The sequence below is a fragment of the Eubalaena glacialis genome, chromosome 3 (genome assembly GCF_028564815.1).
Source record: "Eubalaena glacialis isolate mEubGla1 chromosome 3, mEubGla1.1.hap2.+ XY, whole genome shotgun sequence".
Taxonomy (NCBI): Eukaryota; Metazoa; Chordata; class Mammalia; order Artiodactyla; family Balaenidae; genus Eubalaena; species Eubalaena glacialis.
Window position 1 is genome coordinate 47,872,095 of NC_083718.1, and position 20,142 is coordinate 47,892,236.

Consider the following 20,142-nt stretch of genomic DNA (forward strand, 5'->3'; position numbering starts at 1 on the left):
ACAAACAGAAGCCACCGCACTGCAACAAAGAGTAGCCTCCACTTGCCGCAACTAGAGAAAGCCTGGCGCAGCCAAAAAATAAATAAATTTATATATATATAAAAAAAAAGATGAGTGGTTTCTGGAGGTTGGGGGAGGAAAGGATGACTAGGTGGAACACAGAAGATTTTTAGGGCAAGGAAACTATTGTGTATGATACTATAATGGAGGATATATGATGTTATTCATTTGTCTAAACCCATAGAATATACAACACCAGGAATGAATCCTAATGTAAACAATGGACTTTGGGTGGTAATTATGTGTTAATGTAGGTTTATCCTTGGTTAAAAAAAAAAAAAAAAAATGTCTGGTGCAGGATGTTGGTAGCAGGGGAGGCTGTGCATGAGTTGGGGCAGGGAGAATATGGAAAATCTCTTTATGTTCTACTCAAATTTGCCGTGAATCTAAAACTGCTCTAAAATAATAAGTTCTATTAAAAAAGTCCTGCAATAAATATTCATAGTCTTATGAAATAGAGTTTTGTTAAATAGATTCTATTAAGATCATGCTGTATGATCTCTTCTCTCAAATATTATAGGCAAGTTTTATTCAAAACCACTTTGTTACAAATACTTAAAATAGCCAGGGCATATTACATTTAAACATTTTACTAAGAAGCTCAATCTATTAAAGAGAGTTTACTCTAAGCGATTCAACAGGCAGGGGTTTTAATTTGTAATACAATGAAGATAAAGCAAGGGCCTCCATTTGTATACCTTGACAACTCAGGCCATCACTGGTTCTTCGAAAGCCAATTCCACAGCGGACCACACAGTGATAGGATCCAATGGTATTGTCACAATCCTGACCAGCATGGCAAGTGTGTCCACTCAAAGCACACTCATCAATATCTGCAACAAAGTGAGTCATTCAACTAGGGGGAACTGAAGAAAACCAACCAAAGAACCTGTTGTGAAACGGGGATAAGAAAAGCAATGAATGACACTTGAAATATACAAAAGCAAAAATGGTGAATTTTGGGGGTGTGTCATTTCAGGTGGGTTGAGTAGCTGACAAGCTCATAGCAGGACAGTGTGATGTCTTCACAGACCAAGCCATCCAACAGACCACTTATAAATTAGGTGGCTGAAAAACGGTACTTCTCCTTTCTGACATCTCAGTTTTTTCATCTGTAAAATGAGGATAATAATATCCACCTCTCAGCATTGCTTTGAAAATTAAATAATGTTTATGAGGTGCCCAATCCATACTGGACATTCCATAAAAGTTACTTCTATGCCCTCCTATGCCCCTGCTCTCTCTCTCTTTTACATTTAGAAGGGGGTCTCCTTGGGCATAGAGGGATAAATCCTTTCTTCTTTTCATCATTTTTAATTTATTATACAGCTAGGCTCTTATACAAGTTCTAACTTTGAAGCATACCTAGAATCTGATAGAAAAGTGTGTTTTTCTTTAACGTTCCCAAAGTGCTACCTCGATTGTGCAATTTACTAAATTTCTTTATAACCTCTTCCTTCCTACTTTTATCCCTGTAAAAGGAGTATGGTAATAGTCCTGCCTGCCTCTTCTCATTGTGTTGTGGGGATTGAGTGAGTCACTACAGGCATTCCTGCCCACAGAGCACACCATGTGAAGGCAGTGTGTGAGCAGTATTCCCTCTTCCTTACTTTTTCAACTTAATGAAGGTGGGGGCAGAAAGAGTAGGAAAGAAGAGCACTGGTCTACCACGCTTTTCCTAGGTCAGAGACTGCCATGTCCACTGCTTAAATGTGTTGATTAGACTTAGCTTTGTGACTACCTTGACAAGTTCTTCCATCCACAGCTATAGTGAGGCCTTTTGGGCAGGAGCAATAATAAGTTCCCATGGCATTGTGACAGATATGGGAGCAGGGATTCCCTGCTGCACATTCATCTTCATCTGAAAGAAGAAACAAAAAGACCCAATTAGTATGAAGAAGGCCTACTTTCAAGGAGTTATTAAAGTTGGTGAAAAGAGTTGCTTACAGAGGCCAATGAATGAATCAAATGTAACAGGAAATGCTCTAAGTGCCACAGGATGGAAACACGAAATAAAAATTAATTTGGGGTCCTCAAATTATCTCTGAGAGTGAATAAATGGTTAGATTAATTCTAAAACAATAATGATGACAGCTAAGATATAATGACAATTTATTGTGATCTAAATGCTTTTTACCTACGTTAACTCACTCCTCAACATTCCTAGGAGATAAGTATTTTTATTCCTATCCTCATTTGCATGATAAAACTGAGGAACAAAGAGGTTAAGCAAATTGCTCAAGGTCACATAGGTCATTATTCGCAGAGCTGGGCTCTGAACCTGGGCAGTGTAGTTTCTAAAGACCACATTTTTACCACTATACTACACTACATTGCCTACCGGCAAAAAGAAAGGCACTGTGGGGCTTCCCTGGTGGCTCAGTGGTTAAGAATCCACCTGCCAATGCAGGGGACAGGGGTTTGAGCCCTGGTCCAGGAAGATCCCACATGCTGCGGAGCAACTAAGCCCGTGCGCCACAACTACTGAGCCTGCGCTCTAAAGCCCGCGCGCCACAACTACTGAAGCCCGCATGCCTAGAGCCCGTGCTCCGCAACAAGAGAAGCCACCGCAATGAGAAGCCCGCGCACCGCAACGAAGAGTAGCCCCCACTCGCTGCAACTAGAGAAAGCCCGCGTGCAGCAACAAAGACCCAACGCAGGCAAAAATAAAATAAATAAATAAATAAATTTATTAAAAAAAAAAAAAGAAAAGCAAGGCACTATGTACGCTAACTTGAGCTCCTCAAGTCATTTACTTAGCTATTTACTTATCTGTGACCCTCTTGCACTGGTACTTGGATGGCACAAGGCTGGTTTGGTCATTAGTCCTCCACCCACAATCCAGCCCTATCCTACGATTAAGCAATTCTCAGGTTAGGTGACTTAGAGTTGAATTACTGCTGTTCCACATTCATGGCAATCAGGTGGCCAGACGAAGTCCAGTGTTTTGTCCCTGTGTTCCCTCTACCCCTTTACTTGATCATGATCCTTGACACACTTGATTGTGGACTAATCGGAAGAGCACGGGCTTTGTATCTATCTTAAATTCAAATCTAGCTCTGCCACTAGATAGCTGAGTGATCTTAGGCAGTCAACTTCTTCACATCTCAATTTCTTCACCTGTAAAATGGGACATTTATAGGACTGTTGTGATTCTTAAATATCTAGCAAAATGACAGTAAATGTCCATTAAATGGTAGCATTAACAGCTTAATAAAAATAAAAATGAATAATTTATTCCCGTCCTTACCAGCACAAAAGGGTCCAACTGAATCTAAGGCAAACCCAGAGGGGCACTGATTACTGCGATCTCCTACCATAGAGAGAAAAGCAAAATTAACTGGCTTGTTAGAACATTAGGATCTTGTTTCTCCCTAGGACCATCTTCTCTGGGAACATATGCCAAGGAGGGAACACATGACACAGCAAATGCAATAGGTGAAAACAAGCAGAATGGAAAAGTTTTACTGTTTCTCAACCAAGAACTAAATGAATCATAATACAGAGATTGTTGGCAAGCAGCCACTGGAAGCAGATTTTCTGTTTAAGTTGTTTACATTAATCAAAAGAAAATTAATTACTCTTTGATAATGAAAAAGGATCCAAATCAATATGAATGCCAGGCATAGCCACAGGCAAAGTCCTATTCTTCCAGCCATTTACTTATTCTGTTTGTTCTAGAAGTAGGATTGCTATTTTGAAGCCACGTAAAATAACTTATGCCAGTGAAAAACAAACTCTAGTGAAGAAACCCTCTCCTTTTGCAGATCTCCTCCATTTGTACTGTGAAGAATCTGGGTCTAAGTCCTCCTAGGTGTAACCAAGTGTTTTCCTTCCTGGTAGTCAAAGCAAGAAGAAACAGGCATATCATTATAGCAATAGAATAGATTTAAGTTAGATGTCAGAAAAAAAAATATTAACAAGAATAAATAGGTTAGGGAATCTCCTTGGAAAGTAACTCTGTTTTGACTGGTGTAAGTAGTTTAGCAAATATTTTTCAAACATTATTGAGATGCAAAAACTTAAATGAAACATTTTTCAAGTTAACAAAGTAATCTCACACACACACACACATATACACACACCTTAAAAGACAATCATTGATATAACAGGTATAGTAGATTTCTCTCAAGGGAAATTTTATGTTCAGTTCATAGTCAATCTCTTAGAAATTATCTTAGATTTTCCTTCGATTCTAAATGCATGAAACTGTTTATTTTTATTATTGTTTTAGGTGCTCTTCATAGAGGGAGTCTGGGCATTCATTAATTTTTCAGATTCATTCTACTTTGGAGAGTCTCAATTACAATATTATTTAAGCCCTGCTGAGAACACGAAACTGTTCAAAACTCTTCTGTACATTTATATATTTGGAGGGTGGAAGAAACACACTCCAATGAAAATATTTCCTCGACTAGAAAGCTAGAGCCCTACTTGCTATTTCTAGGCAATCAAATTGCTTTAAACCATGAAGCGAAAGCAGAGAGGTTCATGATCCATTTCCACCCTGAGTGTAAAAATGACCCTGAGAGCATCCAAGCCTTCCTGCACCTTCAAGGGAATGGGGACAGCATGGATGGGATAGAAACGTCCAGAGCATGTTGCTAAATGATTGTTGAGTGTCATACAGTACTGTGAGCTTCATGTGCTGTATTTCATTTAAACCTCAGAACTGCCCTACTCCCATCATAACCAATTTTCAGATGAAGAATCTGAGACTGAGGACATGTAAACTGCTTAAAGTCAAAGTGCTAATATAATCTGGAGCAAGGATTTAGATGCAAGGCTGTGTGACTTTCAACCACTGAACTCAAGAATACAATTCAGGTGGTGATTATAATTCATGCTTCATTTTTATTTACTATTCAAACATTCCTTAATGCAGCCAGTATGTTGTGTACAGCACTGTGTTGGGGACATAGTTGTGGAAAAATGTGCAACATAAATGTAAATTATTATCTGATAGAAGCTTTAGATTTCTGGTTCTAAATGGGGAGATATCTTCCATGGGGTGGCATCTGGGAAGGTTTTTGGGAGAGACTTTGTTTGTCATGATGATGACATGATTTAATAGGGAAGCCTATTTAAATTTAGGGGTGGGGAAGACCCTGGGGAAGGTTTTAAATATTGCAATGTGTGGGATAACAATGCAAGATGAAGATGTGTCCCTTGCCCTGAAAGATTGTCGTGGAAGCGAGAAAGCTGTTTGTAATTATCTAAGGCTAGAACCCATCTTCCATATATTAAACGGTTTTTTTGTGTGATTAAAATATACAATGAACTTTCCAGAAATGCAACTGTCATATAAATGGATGGTTGATTGTACATTGTTTTATTCAGAACATTACCAAGAATTACTCAATGTTTTTTAAAAAAATCACACTGGGGCTCTAAATATTGGTTCAGCCATGTAAATACTTCTCTCTTAACTTCCAGTGTAGTAATGTCTAAAGATTTTCATATTGAAATACATAATATTTTGTTAACAACTATTTTCCTTTTATTTATTCTTTCTGTTGTAATTAAATCATGTTATTTTGAATTTTATTATGATTTAGTTTTTGACATAGTAGGGAGACAATACAAAATATTTGTTTGTGTTACAGTAATGTATAATTGTAGAAACTTTAAAAAGTATAAAATTCCCTGTAACCTTGTCACTTGGAACAAACTACTGCCAGGATTTTGGTGCTTTTCCTTGCAGTCACTTTTATCAGTATATACTTCAAAAAATTAAGTTAGTATCCTTTACAGACTAATAGTTGCCAAACTTTACTGATCGTAAAATCTCTTGGAGAGCTTATTAAAAATATAGATCCCTTTGGTCCTACCCCAGTCAGAATTGCCAAGGAAGAAGCCTGGGAATCTGTGTTTTTAACCAGTATAAAGGTTTCCTTACAATCACTGTGATGTGGGCAACCCAGGTTTGGATCATATTGTGTACTATTTTTCAATGATTGTTATGTCATGTACATTCTCCTTTGTCACTTGTTTATAGCTATATTGTCAATACCTAGAGCAGTATGTGGTATACAGTAGGTACTCAATAAATATTTTTAAATGAATAAATAAGCAATCATTAGAGTACTTTTGAAGGAATATTTAGTTTAAGAGTTTATCATACATCTGTGCCATCATTTACATATTTACCTCTTTCAGGACATTTATTCTTGGCCATTTCTGTGCTTTTCTTAGGGCAGACTCCTAGAATGAGATAACTAAAAAGATGTGAACATTTGAGAGGCTACTGATACATACTGTTTTCCAGAAATGTCAAATAAATCTACAATCTCTGCTGGCAGTGTAGGAGGGTATTTGTTTCCTATACCCCTCCAATACTGAGTGGTTATCCTATATTTTAATCTCTGACAATGATAACTGGAAAACGGAACGTCATTGTTTTAATTTACATTTCTTTGCTTATTAATGAGGTACAGTTTTTCACATTCATTTTGTCATTATTATTTCTTCCTTTGTGAATTTCCTGTTCACAGACTACATATTTTTCTATTGGGGTATTTGCCTTTTTCTTATTGATTTTTAAGGTTCTTATATATATTAAGGGTAATCATAGTTGTCCATAATATGTAATGCAAGTAAGTTTAAATATACACAAAGAAAAACTATATATTTTGTTTTTCTCCCATGAGGAAGCTTTAAAAATTTTATTTGTAGTTAAATTTCTTTTCCTTTATTGTTTCTGATATCTTCTTCTGATTAATTTGTAAAAATAATATAAATATGTTTTATAACTGTATTTTGAAAATCATTTAATTTTAAAGATATAAATTCATATAATTTTTTAAAATTTCTATATTTGTGAATTGTCTTGACTAGTAGTTTCCAAATGCCAGAGTAAAGACCGGTTACTATAGAATCATTTAGTGGCTGTGTTAAAAATACAGACTCCAAGGCCCTACCTTAGACTAGCTAAACTAAAATCTTTGTACCTAGAAATCTGAACTTTCATCAAGCTCTCTGCAATTCTAATTGCACTGTAACCATAGGTCTAGTTTAGACCCAACAAAGAGAAAGAACATGCTGGTCAAGCAACTAAGAATGCAAGCTTGCTCCCTGGTGGTCAAAGAAATTGCAGGTACAAAATTCTTGCAACTCACAGGAACAATACCAACAACCAGTGGACACCTACATCAGATGTAATTCATAGAATCATAGCATCCAAGGATAGTAAGGGGTTTTAAATGTCCTATAGTGTTTCCTTCTATTGTGGGACCCAAGTCCCCCAACACCCTTAAACCATAAAGACCTTCAAGCAGTTTCAGGTTTAGAGGACTTACATGACTGGGTAGAGAGTGTACATGACTTTTCAAAAATCACTTTAATGTCTCTGGTCCCAGATGATATAGATTCATTTTTAACTAAAGTCTTGTGCTAAGTTATCTTTTTAAAAATTATATGGAGTACTGGAAAAAGTAGAAACAGAGGTTAAATTTGAAAAGTAAGTATTATTGGGGAAAAGAAAACATAATTCTTCATTCCAGTGGCTCTTTTCTTTTGTCCAAGTTACCTTAACATGCATGACAACAGTAAAATGAGGTGGTGGTGACAACATGTGGATGGAGAAGGTGTAGGGCTACGGGCTCTACTGGCTATGAGGCTTCATGAATCTGTGATTAGCTCAAAAAAATGTGAATATACTCCTACATTACTATGACCTCAAATTTGATGAAGCAGTTCTGATTGATAGATGTTGAAGAAGAAAACAGTCACATGCACAACTGATGAAAGCAAGAGTAAACAGTGAAAATGAATTTTAAGTGTATGTGCTGAGCATGATAAGCAAAATGATGGTTAAAATCTACTTGCATCTATTTTAGGAAAGCCAGCACAAAGCAAAACACATACATTCACCAGGCCACTCTGAATCATTTGAAGTGTCTCATGGGAGCCTAAAGTTCAAAGCTAAAGTCATTCAAACAGTTAGTGCCTATAACATAACCACATGCAAGTATCTCCTAGCATCAAAACCCCGTGGGATGTGGAATGCTAATTGTCGTGTTGCCTCTTACAACTGAAAAGGAAATCTCAGCGTATAGACACATCAAAGCACCACACAGCATAGGGAGACTGCTGAGATCAAGGGAAAGCAGTTCAAAAGTTATAATTTCCAAGAACAATAAATGACAGCTGAAATGATTGCCTCCTGGTTTTTAAAAGCTGCTTTTAAAATATGGAAACTTTTTTGGCTAGTTTAGGTTAAGATACACCTTTACATCATGCTTCAGGAATTAAAAAAATTCTTGTCAAATATAAGATTCAGAACAAGAACAAATGGACTTTATTACCCAAAGAAAAATCGTTGACAGAGGATATATTTTTAAACCTCTCTGTGTACATAGGCTAGAACGGTACCAACTCCACTATGCCATATGAAGATGCCTATTAGTAAACTAAATGTACTAGAATGCCAGTGGGATTGGCCTTACCACAGGACTTTACCTACAAAACATGGGCAACACACATGCAAAACATGTTATCGTGTTAAGTCTATACCTTAATATCCTTATTGTGAATGGCATCAATGCGATTCCTTTACCCATTTAGAAAGGACTGCATAGCTTAAAGAGCTGTGCTTTCCCTGAACCAAATTACCTTTGGAAATTGAAGCATGGATTTTAAAACCCAATGTCTCTTCTAAGTGGTCGTAGTCAGATTCCACAGAGGATGCATGAAGTGTTTCTACCAAGAAAGGCATTCTTCCCTGTGCCTCATCATAGAAAACAGTGTGGTTCCATGTGTATGGGACGCTGATGCCATCAACGGTGAACAGCCGGGTTGAGTAGGCATACAGCTGCCCAGGACCTGTTTGAATGTAGTCCTCTGTGTAATCCTAAGAAGGACAGTATAGATTTGAGGATTAGCATGGCTCATCCTATTTTTTTTCTTGAGGGTACTATGAGATGTAGAATGAGATTTAAAAAAAAAAAAAAAGGCTTAGGGGATAAAAATATATAATTCTAAATAAAATTGTAATTGTACAGTAGTGTTCAGGAACTAAAATTTGAACCTTTTAATTGTAAATACCTTAGTTTCATAATTTTAGTGTCATAAGTTATAGTTTAATAAGGGACTCAGTTGTAGGTCAAAAAAAAGGAAAAATGTGAAAGGGTGATTGTTACCATTCTTTAATTTCTGGAATACTTCTAGGGATGGTCTACAAAAACTTTTATGCAAGAATTACTATTCTCTTTGTCTACAGAAAGTTAAACAAATGGCTTAAATCAACAAAGCTGTGATCTTGGTCCTGATAAGCAGGGTAATAAAACTACTAAGAGCTTATAAAGACTTGTCCCTAAAGATTTTTAAACAAAGACCAGATAGCCATTCCTAACTTCAGTGGTTTAGACATTTACTCCCCAAAGTGAACAAGGGAAACTACACAAGTTTTCTGCACTCTTGTTATGATCTTTAACTCCTACTCTTATTGTTACTCCAATAAACAGCGAAGGCAAGTTATCCTAGCATTTTACCTTCACAGTGACTTCAGCAGGTGATTGCAGCTGCAGGACATAGCCACTCACAACGATATCTACCAGCAAAGCTCCATCGGGATCCAAGCCCCGGGCAACGTGAGTCATCCGCAAGATTTCTCCTAGGAATTAGAATTCGTTCATTTCAATAGCAATATATATATATATATATATATATATGGTTTGTGTAAGCACAGAGCAGATTTACTTTATATACCAGTTCAGCTATGTTATTGTACTTCAAACTTGATTAAACACAGATCATAAGAGAATTAAATTAGCACTTAGTCCCCAAATTAAAGACTTAGGTTGATTGAATTAAGTTGATTCTAAAATCTCTTTTTATGTGGCAAAAATGTAGCCTATGATTAGGTGAAGGATTCCACACTTTTAACTCACAAGCAAGAGAAAGGCAGTTCTACAAAAATGGATCGCTTGCCTGTGAGAAGGGACAGAAAGCTTGACCAGGCAGACTGGCAATAGCCACAAGTCTGGCCCCAGGGCTTCGTTCTTTCGGATGCTTTAAGAAGTTGCAAAGGGGATCTTCATTGCCACGTGCGGGATATCCCATGTGCCACAACTAAGACCTGGCGCAGCCAAATAAATAAATATTTCAAAAATGCTTAAAGAAAAGTGGCAAAGGGGCATCTTCGTAAGTGGATTGCCATACAGAGACCCACATGTCTTCTGGGCTGATTAAAGCTATGCCCTCCCTCAGCCCTTCTTTCTTAAAGATCACTGCTGCTGAGCTGACCACCTTCAAAGATGCTAGAAATGGAGGTCTATAAAAAGCTGTAGACCCTTGGAAAGGGCCATGAATTGCTAATACGTATCCATTAAGACTAAGGATAAAGCGAAAAGTGTTTAGATTTGCTTGTTTTTATTTCCGTTTTTTTGATTAAAGAATCCCTATAAGATATCCTAATTGACTCTCAGGTTCATAGACAAAAGCCTTTAATTAATATTAGCAATGGCTCATCTTCCTGCTCTGTTTGGCCTTCAAAACCCTCTCTAAGGATTTAAAGAGAACAGATACAGGAAAGATGAGGAAAAAAAAGCTTTTAGACTATAAAAATCACTATACTATTTGAAAACACATGGCCTCTTATAGACCCACGTCAGTAAAAGTTTATAGGAAAATATAAACTTGCTTTTATATCATTTATGCTAAGATGGCAACAAAACTTTGAAATTATTCTCTGTGGGAACATATAATGTATTTTTCTTAACCATCAACATTTAAAGCAATCATATTCTTAAATAGTAATAGAATAGTAAGTTCAGCTGGTACTAACCAGTTGCAAATTCCACTTGGGTTTCTCTCTTGAAGACCGCATTGGTGAGGGTAAAGCCATTGACTGCTTCTCCTATTTCCTTTGCTGTTGTCCAATAAATGGGATTTAGAATGGAAATTATCTTTCTCATTGCTGGACCTAGAGAAAAAGGGATAAATGAGATATCAGAGCAAAATATTTACAGTCCATTATTATTATTCATAGCATGTTATTCAAAAGGATGAATCCTAAATAAACTTGAATAACAACAAAATAAATATCAGTATCTCATGTGTCTTTAAGTGTTTACCACTGGTAAAAAACTAAGGACTATTATACTGATCATGTAGTAGTAGCATCCTCTAGAAATTTTAATAATAGATGAAAAAGAAAAATATATGTTTTTAAAAAGAGGCTTATTAACAACTTTTGTAAGCAAAGAGACTTACCGAGACTGCGAGGTACATTGGTAATTCTGGCATGTATTATTCTGGTATCAGAGTTTGGGCTATCTGTTACCGTGGCGTTAAGGAAAGCAATTCCAAATTCGACATCATTAATACTTCCAATAACACTTCCTCTGGCTCGCTGGGGCCCACCTATTGCAGGAAGAAAAAACATTCTTGGATAAGGAAACAATTTCATCAACATTACATGGGAGAAAAGAAAGCCAGTATTCAAAGATGCTCCAAGTCTTCTCTCAAACATTTAAAAGATCATATGACATCTGAATTTAAGAGTGAAATAAATAAGCTTTCAAAACATTCTACTCTCATGTAACACTCATCAACCCATATAAATCTAGGATCCTTCCAATCTACGCACATCATAGTATTATTTCACAATCCAAAGAATTCATTCGGCACCCGGTCCCAAAGCCAAAATAAAGTATGTGTTTGGTGATGGTGATGAAATGATGATAATAATGAGAGTTTATTGAGCATGTCATGCGTGCTACAGTAAGCACTTAATACACATTAACTCTTTAAATTCCAGCAAACATCCTATAAGGTAGTTTTAAATAGCCACAGTTTGCAGACTAGGAAAATGAATTTCAGAGAAATCAAGTGACTCTTCCCACGATTACCCAGCTAAGAGGCAGTAGAGTGAGGATATGAACACAGATCTGCTTGTCATCAAAACACATATTCTTTCATCTATCGCTTCCTTCAAGAGAACACGGAGGGGAAAGGAGGGATCGCCAACAAAACAGCTCCAAAGTCTTGTGACAGGTCACTGTCAACATAAATGTGAAGTATCTAAGGGTTATTGTTCAGTCTTGAGTTTCAGATCAAGGGCTTACCAAGCTCTTCATATTACAAATATATTGGAAAATGTTTAACTTGAGAAAAATTTGAGAAGAATATTGTACTTTTAACATTGTTGCAAAATCCATACCAAGACAATTATGTTGAAAAACAATCATACAATCTTTTAAAAGTAACTCTACAGTAATTTTATGCCTTCTTTCCATTGTTCAACAAAATTATTAGTTACTAACACAGAACTGGTGGTTAAGGAGTACATGCTTTGACAAGAGAGGGAAACGTACTGGGAAGAGGCTAACAGTTAAATTTAAAAATATTCATTATTTAATGCCTTTTAATTGAATATATTTTAAAACAATCGCTAGGTGGTTCAGGTATTGTTATCATGTATTATATACTGGGGAGAAATACAATTGTATTCAGTCTGAGAAAAGTCAATAGGTAAAGTGTTTCACCATTTTAATTTGCATTATTTTACTAGTGAGAGGAAACATTTTTTTCACATTGATTCACCCTTCATGTTCTGCATTATATTCATTTGTTCATCAAGTACTGAGGATACAATGGTAAGAAAGAAAATAAAAAAGACATGAAGCCTGCCTTCATAGCACTTATGTCTGAATAGGGGAGATAAACATTAATTAGAATTCCACAAATAAATGTAAAAATGAAATGTATATCTTAATGAATAGGATATCTACTACTCAGGGAAGTCTGAGAAGGAGGTAAAAATAGATTGAAGATCTGAAGAAAGTTAAGGTCTTAGCTAAGTCAAGGAAGGCAGGAACAGGGCTTTCCGTGCAGAGGAAACAGCATGTGTCACCCTTTTGGGAGGTGGTGGCTTGTCACATCTGAGAAGCCAAGAGTAGCGAGCTTAGTGAGTGATGGGAACCATGCAGCAAGATGATGCAGGAAAGTACACAGGAAGGCCAGTCAGGACCTGGTCGGCTACATTTGTTCTTATCCTTAGTCCTAAGCAGGGCGAGAGAAGGGTAGAAGGATCACTAATTTACTTAGTTCTCTGGATCATCACTAAGGAGCATGGCCTCCCATTTTGACCTTGATTCTCTAGTCTCACAGAGGAACTTGAATCCCAGTGCTTGACAGACATCTCCTAGTTCTGTCTACCTAGTTGGGATCCTTCAAACTCTCTGCCAGACCCTGTAATCCAAATTGTCTGCCTATTTGGACTTCCTTCTGTCACCGGGGCCCTGATACCAAGAGAGGTTGAGCTACAAAATGTCTCAGCTGAAATGAGACCTATCACCATGCCTACACATTAGAGCCTCAACATCCTTGGTAATCAGTGACATGTTAAGAAGATATGGTGAACATCTGACTGATAGATATTTGCCCTTTCAGCATGCCTACATCCTATAAATCTTTTCATGTAACTCCTTTCTCTCACTCTGCCAAATGGGCCTTCTGGATTTTCAGGGATATTTTATTTCTAAGGCAACCTGAAACCTTTGGAAAGTCCAACGGTATCTCAATATTTCAACAATGTGAAAATATTCTTTTTGGTCTTATAGCACTTAGGAAGCCTGTCCTTTGAGATAAGTACCGTTAGTATTATCTACCATTTCTTGGGACTCCAGTAAACTCTTTTTAAGGTCCATGAGTTCTAGAATTCTGACTTTGTTCCTTCTGAATTTTTGCATCACTTACAATATCTAGCCATGTTGCATGACTCACTTGAATTATGGTAGTTGAACTCCCCCTAATCTTTTTCCTTGAGCTGAATTTGCCCTATTTTACTGTCTACACTCATGTTCTCCATATTTCCATCTGTGAAAGAACAGCCTCCAATTGTGTATTTCTATTAGATATTCAGTTTCTACCCCACCCTCATTTTTCCGCCTGGAATCTCAGCCTGGCTTTCCCACTCTTCCACGTCCTTTTACCTCTCAAGCCCAGGACTACTATACGGCTGTGCAGATTATTTCCTTTTACAAGGGAGCCTGGAAGAGGGCAATCAGAGACTAAAACCCAGCATGAGCTTTGGTGTAGAGCTGCACCAATGAGGGGGAAAAAAGTGCACTTTTCCTATTTCTTCCTCCCAGAGTTGGCACTGTTTTGTAATTTGAGGGCTCAGAGTGACACCTTTCTTTAATTTGTGGAAAGTCTGTAAATGTGGTCCTGCCAAAGTCTAACTTAGTTGCTTACCTGGGCATGCTTGTATATTGCATCTGGATACCTGAGTAGCATCTCCTAGGCAGGGGCGACCACTTTTGGATGGTACCGGATTGTTACACTGCCGTTTTCGAGTCTTTTCACCTCCTCCACAAGAGGCAGAACACCAGCTCCAACTATGCCAGTTTCCCCAACTTCCATCCACTGTGAACAAGAATGGAATGGTTGATATTAACAAATAGGTTTTAAAACCTACACTTAGGGTAACTCTGCCTATACAACTTCCATTTTAAGATCTGAAATGATGGGCTACTACAATGAGCACTAATGAAATGCTTTACTTGTTCTACTGCCAGGAGTCGGGAAGCTCACCAGGACATATGTCAGTGTTGCATCTCTGGATCTGGGAGTCTGGGCCCCCACAAGCTCTTCCTCCATTGGAGGGACGAGGGTTATCACATGTGCGGTACCGCCGCATCTGCCCCCCATTACACGTCCGGCTGCACATTCCCCAGCCACTCCAAGGACTCCAGTTACCATGAGCTACAACACAGAACCATTGGAGAAGTGCTAAAGAATGACATTCATCCAAAAAATATGGAAAGACTCTCTCCAGGAACTGAAAAGAAACACACAAATCTATAAATAAGCAAATTCCAAAGGCAGGTGGTTTGGTTGTTGGTTTGACTAGAAACAGAATACATTCCAGTGACTGTGCAATTCCATTTAACCTACATTTACTGAGCCTTAGAGTTTTCCAGGAGCTGGAGGATAGGAATGAGAAAAGATCTCTGAGGAGTCAAGCTATAACATTCAGGATACAGTGAATTCAAATACTGCTATGGTCTAAAATTCTAGCTTGGTGACTAAATTAAGGCAGAGAGCCACCTGCCTGCCTCCATAAAAGAATCAACATCATTACCAGTTAGCGTGGAAGGGTGACCTAGCCCCTGCCCATATAAATCAGCGGCATCTATGGTATTAGACAAAACAGAAACCATGCAACATTTGATATCCTAAACCAGAGGTAGACAAATCAAGTAACAGACTATATTATAACTTTACGGACTTTAGTCCATAATGAAACTTAAGAAAGTATAATGTTGACTCACTATTTCCAACACTCACTTGGACAAGAGTCACTATTGCAAAAATCACTCTGCACATCACTCCCTTCACATTTGTTGCCTCCATACTGGGGAACAGGATCAGAGCAGTCCCTTGTTCGTTGTCTGGCGCCTCCTCCACAGGACACAGTGCAGGTACTCCAACTGGTCCAAGTGGCCCACTTGCCATCAACTGGGTTAAAGAAAAACATATGTGCTCTGTTAATACTTAAAAATGATCAAGTTAAACTCTGGGCATTGATAGGTTGAGTGGTGTTCTTATTGACACTGATTCTTATTGAAATGTTCCCTAGAACAGAGATAGATGTTAATTTATTAAGGGTACAAACATTGTATTTATCTTACCTGGACAGTGTCTTTCATGGCAAACTTGCATCTGTGTTTCTGCTCCATCACAGTAGGATCCATCAAACGATGGTGGTGGGTTATTGCACAGTCTTGTTCTTGTTTGGGTACCCTTCCCACAACTTATGCTGCATGTACCCCAAGGCTGCCAAGTACTCCATGCTCCATGAACTGCAAACATCCCAAGAGACAGAGTTTCAAGTCACAGAACCATGTTTGTTAAAAACCAAAATTATACAAATAAATAACTCAGTAATGAGTTAAATTAGCCCAGAATCTAAAATAATTGAAATTGAACCAAAGGAAACATAACAAATGATGTTCTTCCTTTCCCATCCTGGTTAGATTTTCATGAGAATTAGTGTCTATCAGAAAATTCAGAAGGCTACCTAATGCCAAAATAAATACTTTAAATTATTCAAAGGGGTTATTTTATTAAAATTAAATTTAAGCAAACTACTATATGCAAATAAAATCTGAGCTTTTAACCCTAGCTAAGTATTTGTACTCTAAGCTCTGGGGAAAGTGGAAGGGACCAGAAGCGAAGAAGCAAAGCTGTATAACAAATCTAGATGCGGTTATGGGCAATACAAATGTCTCCATAATGATAACTTGGACCCCAGACTGCAAGGCCACATCTTTAAGCCTGATTCAGCTTCACACTTAAAAGGTACTTGGACCTTTCAACAACATGATGATTTACACAGTTGTAACTCTTTGAAAATTTTTCCCCATTACGTAATATTCATGAATTAAGAGTTCTAAATAACACACTCACCTGCTTCCTAAACAACAGTAAAAATTGACCAGTAGCTTCCAAGGAATGATATTAAGGCCTTCCTTTTAGTAACTAACATATTACACCATCTGACCACAAGACTGGAACAACATTATGTTTCCTGCCAGCTGCAGGGGCTGAGAATCAACATTATGGTTTCTCTTATGTATAAGTCAGTATCAGGTCATAGTTTTGTTGAGGGGTATTTTCTAGATGTAGGGCTCAAAAAGTTTGTTGTTGTGGTCACCCAGTTTAACCAAGATATGAACCATAGGGCCATAAGGTCTTGTCTAAATATGCTCTTAACACAATCTATAAGAATAAGTTGAAAAACAAGGAATGGAATTATCATTTGGTTGCTTTGTTTAGAAAATATTTTAAAACACATCTTGAATTTTCTTTTAATTAACTGTTTTCTAGTTGAATTGACTACATATTCTTATACTTTTTAGACACAGTCACACAAATTTATTTCAGCTGACAAGAATCTGTAATAAAAATTATTTGACTAAACATAAAAGGAAAGAAGAAAGCCTTTAATTAAATGGCAAGTATTACTCAAGACTACTTCTTTATTAATTCAGATTACTGATGCTCATGGTTCTTATATATGGACTATGGGATTTCAAAATTCTGCCATTCCAATTATTTTAATATGTTCTATTTTCAAGGCTGTTGGTTAACAAAAGTCTTTATCTCTTACAATATAAAGACTTATGATACATGCAATTTTTGGAGGACTACAATTAGGTGACATTTATTCATTTATTATCTGTGTAGTTTCTATTATATATGAATAGAGGTTTCCAGCTTAAGATCCTTTTAATTTTTTTAAATCAATACAGAAAACCCTAACCAAAATTAAATTTCATGGCATAAAATGTGGTAGAGTTGAAATGTTTCTTTTATGTGAGTGGAACGATAGCAAGAAAAAAGAGGAAAGACAATATAAACCAGAGAAGGCATAAAACATCATGGTATCTAAATAATATAATACAAAAGAAAACAGCTATGGAGGAATTAGTACATTGAAAAAAAAAGTAAAATATAATAGATGAGTTGGTTGTTATACTATGTTGCAGTTCTGATTCTGGAAAGGTAGGAGAGCACGGTGCTTATGAGCAGGGATTCTGGAGCAGATGCCCTGGGTCTGAATAACCACTCTGCCCTTACTAGCTGTACGATCCTTGACAAGTTACTTGGCTTCTGTGCGCCTAGTTTCACCATCTGCCATATGTGGATAAGCAAAGAACCTACCTTATTAGGATGGGCATGAGGAATAATGAGTTGATAGATGAAAAGTCCTTGAGCAGTGTAAGACACACAGTATTACATGAGTGTGAGCTCTGAGCTAGTACTGCTATTCTTCACTCAAAGTTCTCAACGATTTTCAGAATAACACTTAAAAAAAGCTCATTCTTTAAGTAATCTGTAACAATATATTTTTTATGATTGACTCAAATGGCAGCAGGATGGCCTACCCCAGAAGATACCCATCTTTTTTAGAGGGAGGATTGTCAGTTTAGAAATATCTTCTAACTGGGGGAGGACAAGATAGGCCTAAAATATCAAGTCATACCAGAAAGTCGAAGCGTTCATGAAATCATGGGGACATATCAAGAGGACACTGAAGCTAGGATTCCTCAAGGGATCTCCACTAACCAAATCTAGGACAATTTGTGCATCACAATAAATGAAGACAGTAGTGCATTATAAACCACTGAATGAAATGATATTTGAGTTCTTACTGATATAACTGAAAAAAAAGGAGAAAGAGAAAGAAAATTCTTTCTTACAATAGAAAGCCAGTAGGGGACTTCCCTGGCTTTCTAGTGGTTAAGATTCTGTGCTTCCAATGCAGAGGGTGTGGGTTGGATCCCTGATGGGGTACTATGATCCCACATGGCGCATGGCATGGCCAAAGAGCAAAAAAAAAAAAAAAAAAAAAAAAGGAATAAAAAAAAAAAAGAAAGCCAATAATAGATGTAGACGATATGATGGAGTTATAAATGTTTTGTAAGATCATAGCAATAACTGATTTAAAACAAAAATAAATCATAAGTAGATGCTAAAACTAGTAGATAAAAGATTGATAAGAAACAAGATGTTTATGAAGTCTTAAAGTTTCCCTACAAAATACTTATTAGTTACAAAGGTAAAAATAGTAACTACACAGTGGAAGACACCACCTTAAACAAGTGAAAAAAGTTAACATCATCAGCTTGGGACAAATTCTGACATCATGCGCTATCTCATATGATGCACTGAGAAGGACACAAAACCATTTCTGTGATGTTTCTGCCAAAATGCAAAACCTGAATCTAATCAAGAAGAAATATCAGACACATCTAAATGGAAACTCTTTTACAAAATGATTAACCTGTATACTTAAAAAATAGCAAGGCCATAAAAGGTAAAAAGTGACTAAGGAATTGTTCCAGTTGAAAGGGACTAAAGAGACTTGATGCATAAACGCAAGTGTGATCCTGGACTAGATCTTGCAGTGGGAAAAAGAGTTATGAGGCATATACGACTGGGACAACTAATAAAATTTGAATGTGAACGGTGGATTAGGTAATAAGACTTAATTAGTATTGTATGAATGTTAAATTTCTTGATTTTGATAACTGTTTATAAAAGAGAATGTTCTTGTTTTAGGAAATATACACAATAGGTGAATCTGGGTAGGGGTATACAGAAGTTCCTTGTACTATTCTTGCAACTTTTCTATAAGTTTGATTAAGCACAAATTTTTACTAAAAGAAAATCTCATTAAATGATGTGAGGCAAAAACTAACAGAACTGCAAAGAGAAATGGATGAATCCACCATAATAGACGGAGACTCCAATACTCCTCTATCAGAAATGGACAGATCCAGCAGGTAGGAAATCAGTAAGGAAATGATTGAACTCAAGAACAACATCAATCAACTGGATGTAGTTGACATCTATATACTATTTCATCCAACAACTGCAGAATAAACATTCTTCTCAGGCTCACATGGAACATTCGCCAAGGTAGAACACATTCTGAGCCATAAAATACACTTTAACAAATTTAAAAGAATAGAAATCATATAACGTCTGCTCTCAGATCACGATGGAATCAAGCTAGAAATCAATAACAGAAAGATAGCTGCAAAATCCCCAAATATGTGGAGACTAAACAACACTCCAAACTCCTAAATAATACCTAGGTCAAAGAAGAAATCTCAAGAGATATTAAAAATATTTTGAATTAAATGAAAATGAAAACACAAGTTATCAAAATTTGTGGGATGCAGCAAAAGTAATGTTTAGAGGGAAGTTCATAGCATTGAATGCATATATTAGAAAAGAAGATCAAAATAAATTATCTACATTTCTATGTTAGGAAACTAAAAAAGAAGAGCAAATTAAATCCAAAGTAAAAGAAATAGTAACAATTAGAGTAGAAATCAGTGAAAATGAAAATAGGAAATCAATAGATAAAAATCAATGAAACCCAAAGCCAGTTCTTTGAAAAGATCAATAAAATCAATAAGCCTCTAGCCAGGCTAACCAAGAAAAAAAGAGAGAGAGAATACAAATTATTAATATCAGAAATAAAAGAGGGGGCATCTATTAAAGAAATTGAACTAATAATTAATAACCTTCCAAAACAGAAAATACCAGTACCAGATGGGT

At 36.7% G+C, this 20,142-nt stretch overlaps 1 protein-coding gene across 5 annotated transcripts in view; it reads right to left on the bottom strand.

Annotated features, from left to right (window-relative positions):
- Positions 1-20,142, bottom strand: part of HMCN1 (hemicentin 1) — a 508,722-nt gene that overhangs the window by 45,186 nt on the left and 443,394 nt on the right. For all 5 annotated transcript variants that reach the window (XM_061187531.1, XM_061187534.1, XM_061187532.1 and 2 more), the window contains 11 exons: positions 15,699-15,869; positions 15,355-15,525; positions 14,599-14,769; positions 14,260-14,430; positions 11,275-11,424; positions 10,847-10,984; positions 9,552-9,673; positions 8,674-8,911; positions 3,311-3,373; positions 1,802-1,921; positions 759-893 (listed from right to left, as the gene is read on the bottom strand). In XM_061187531.1, the coding sequence (XP_061043514.1) occupies positions 759-893; positions 1,802-1,921; positions 3,311-3,373; positions 8,674-8,911; positions 9,552-9,673; positions 10,847-10,984; positions 11,275-11,424; positions 14,260-14,430; positions 14,599-14,769; positions 15,355-15,525; positions 15,699-15,869 (1,650 nt within the window). The remainder of the gene's footprint in view (positions 1-758; positions 894-1,801; positions 1,922-3,310; positions 3,374-8,673; positions 8,912-9,551; positions 9,674-10,846; positions 10,985-11,274; positions 11,425-14,259; positions 14,431-14,598; positions 14,770-15,354; positions 15,526-15,698; positions 15,870-20,142) is intronic.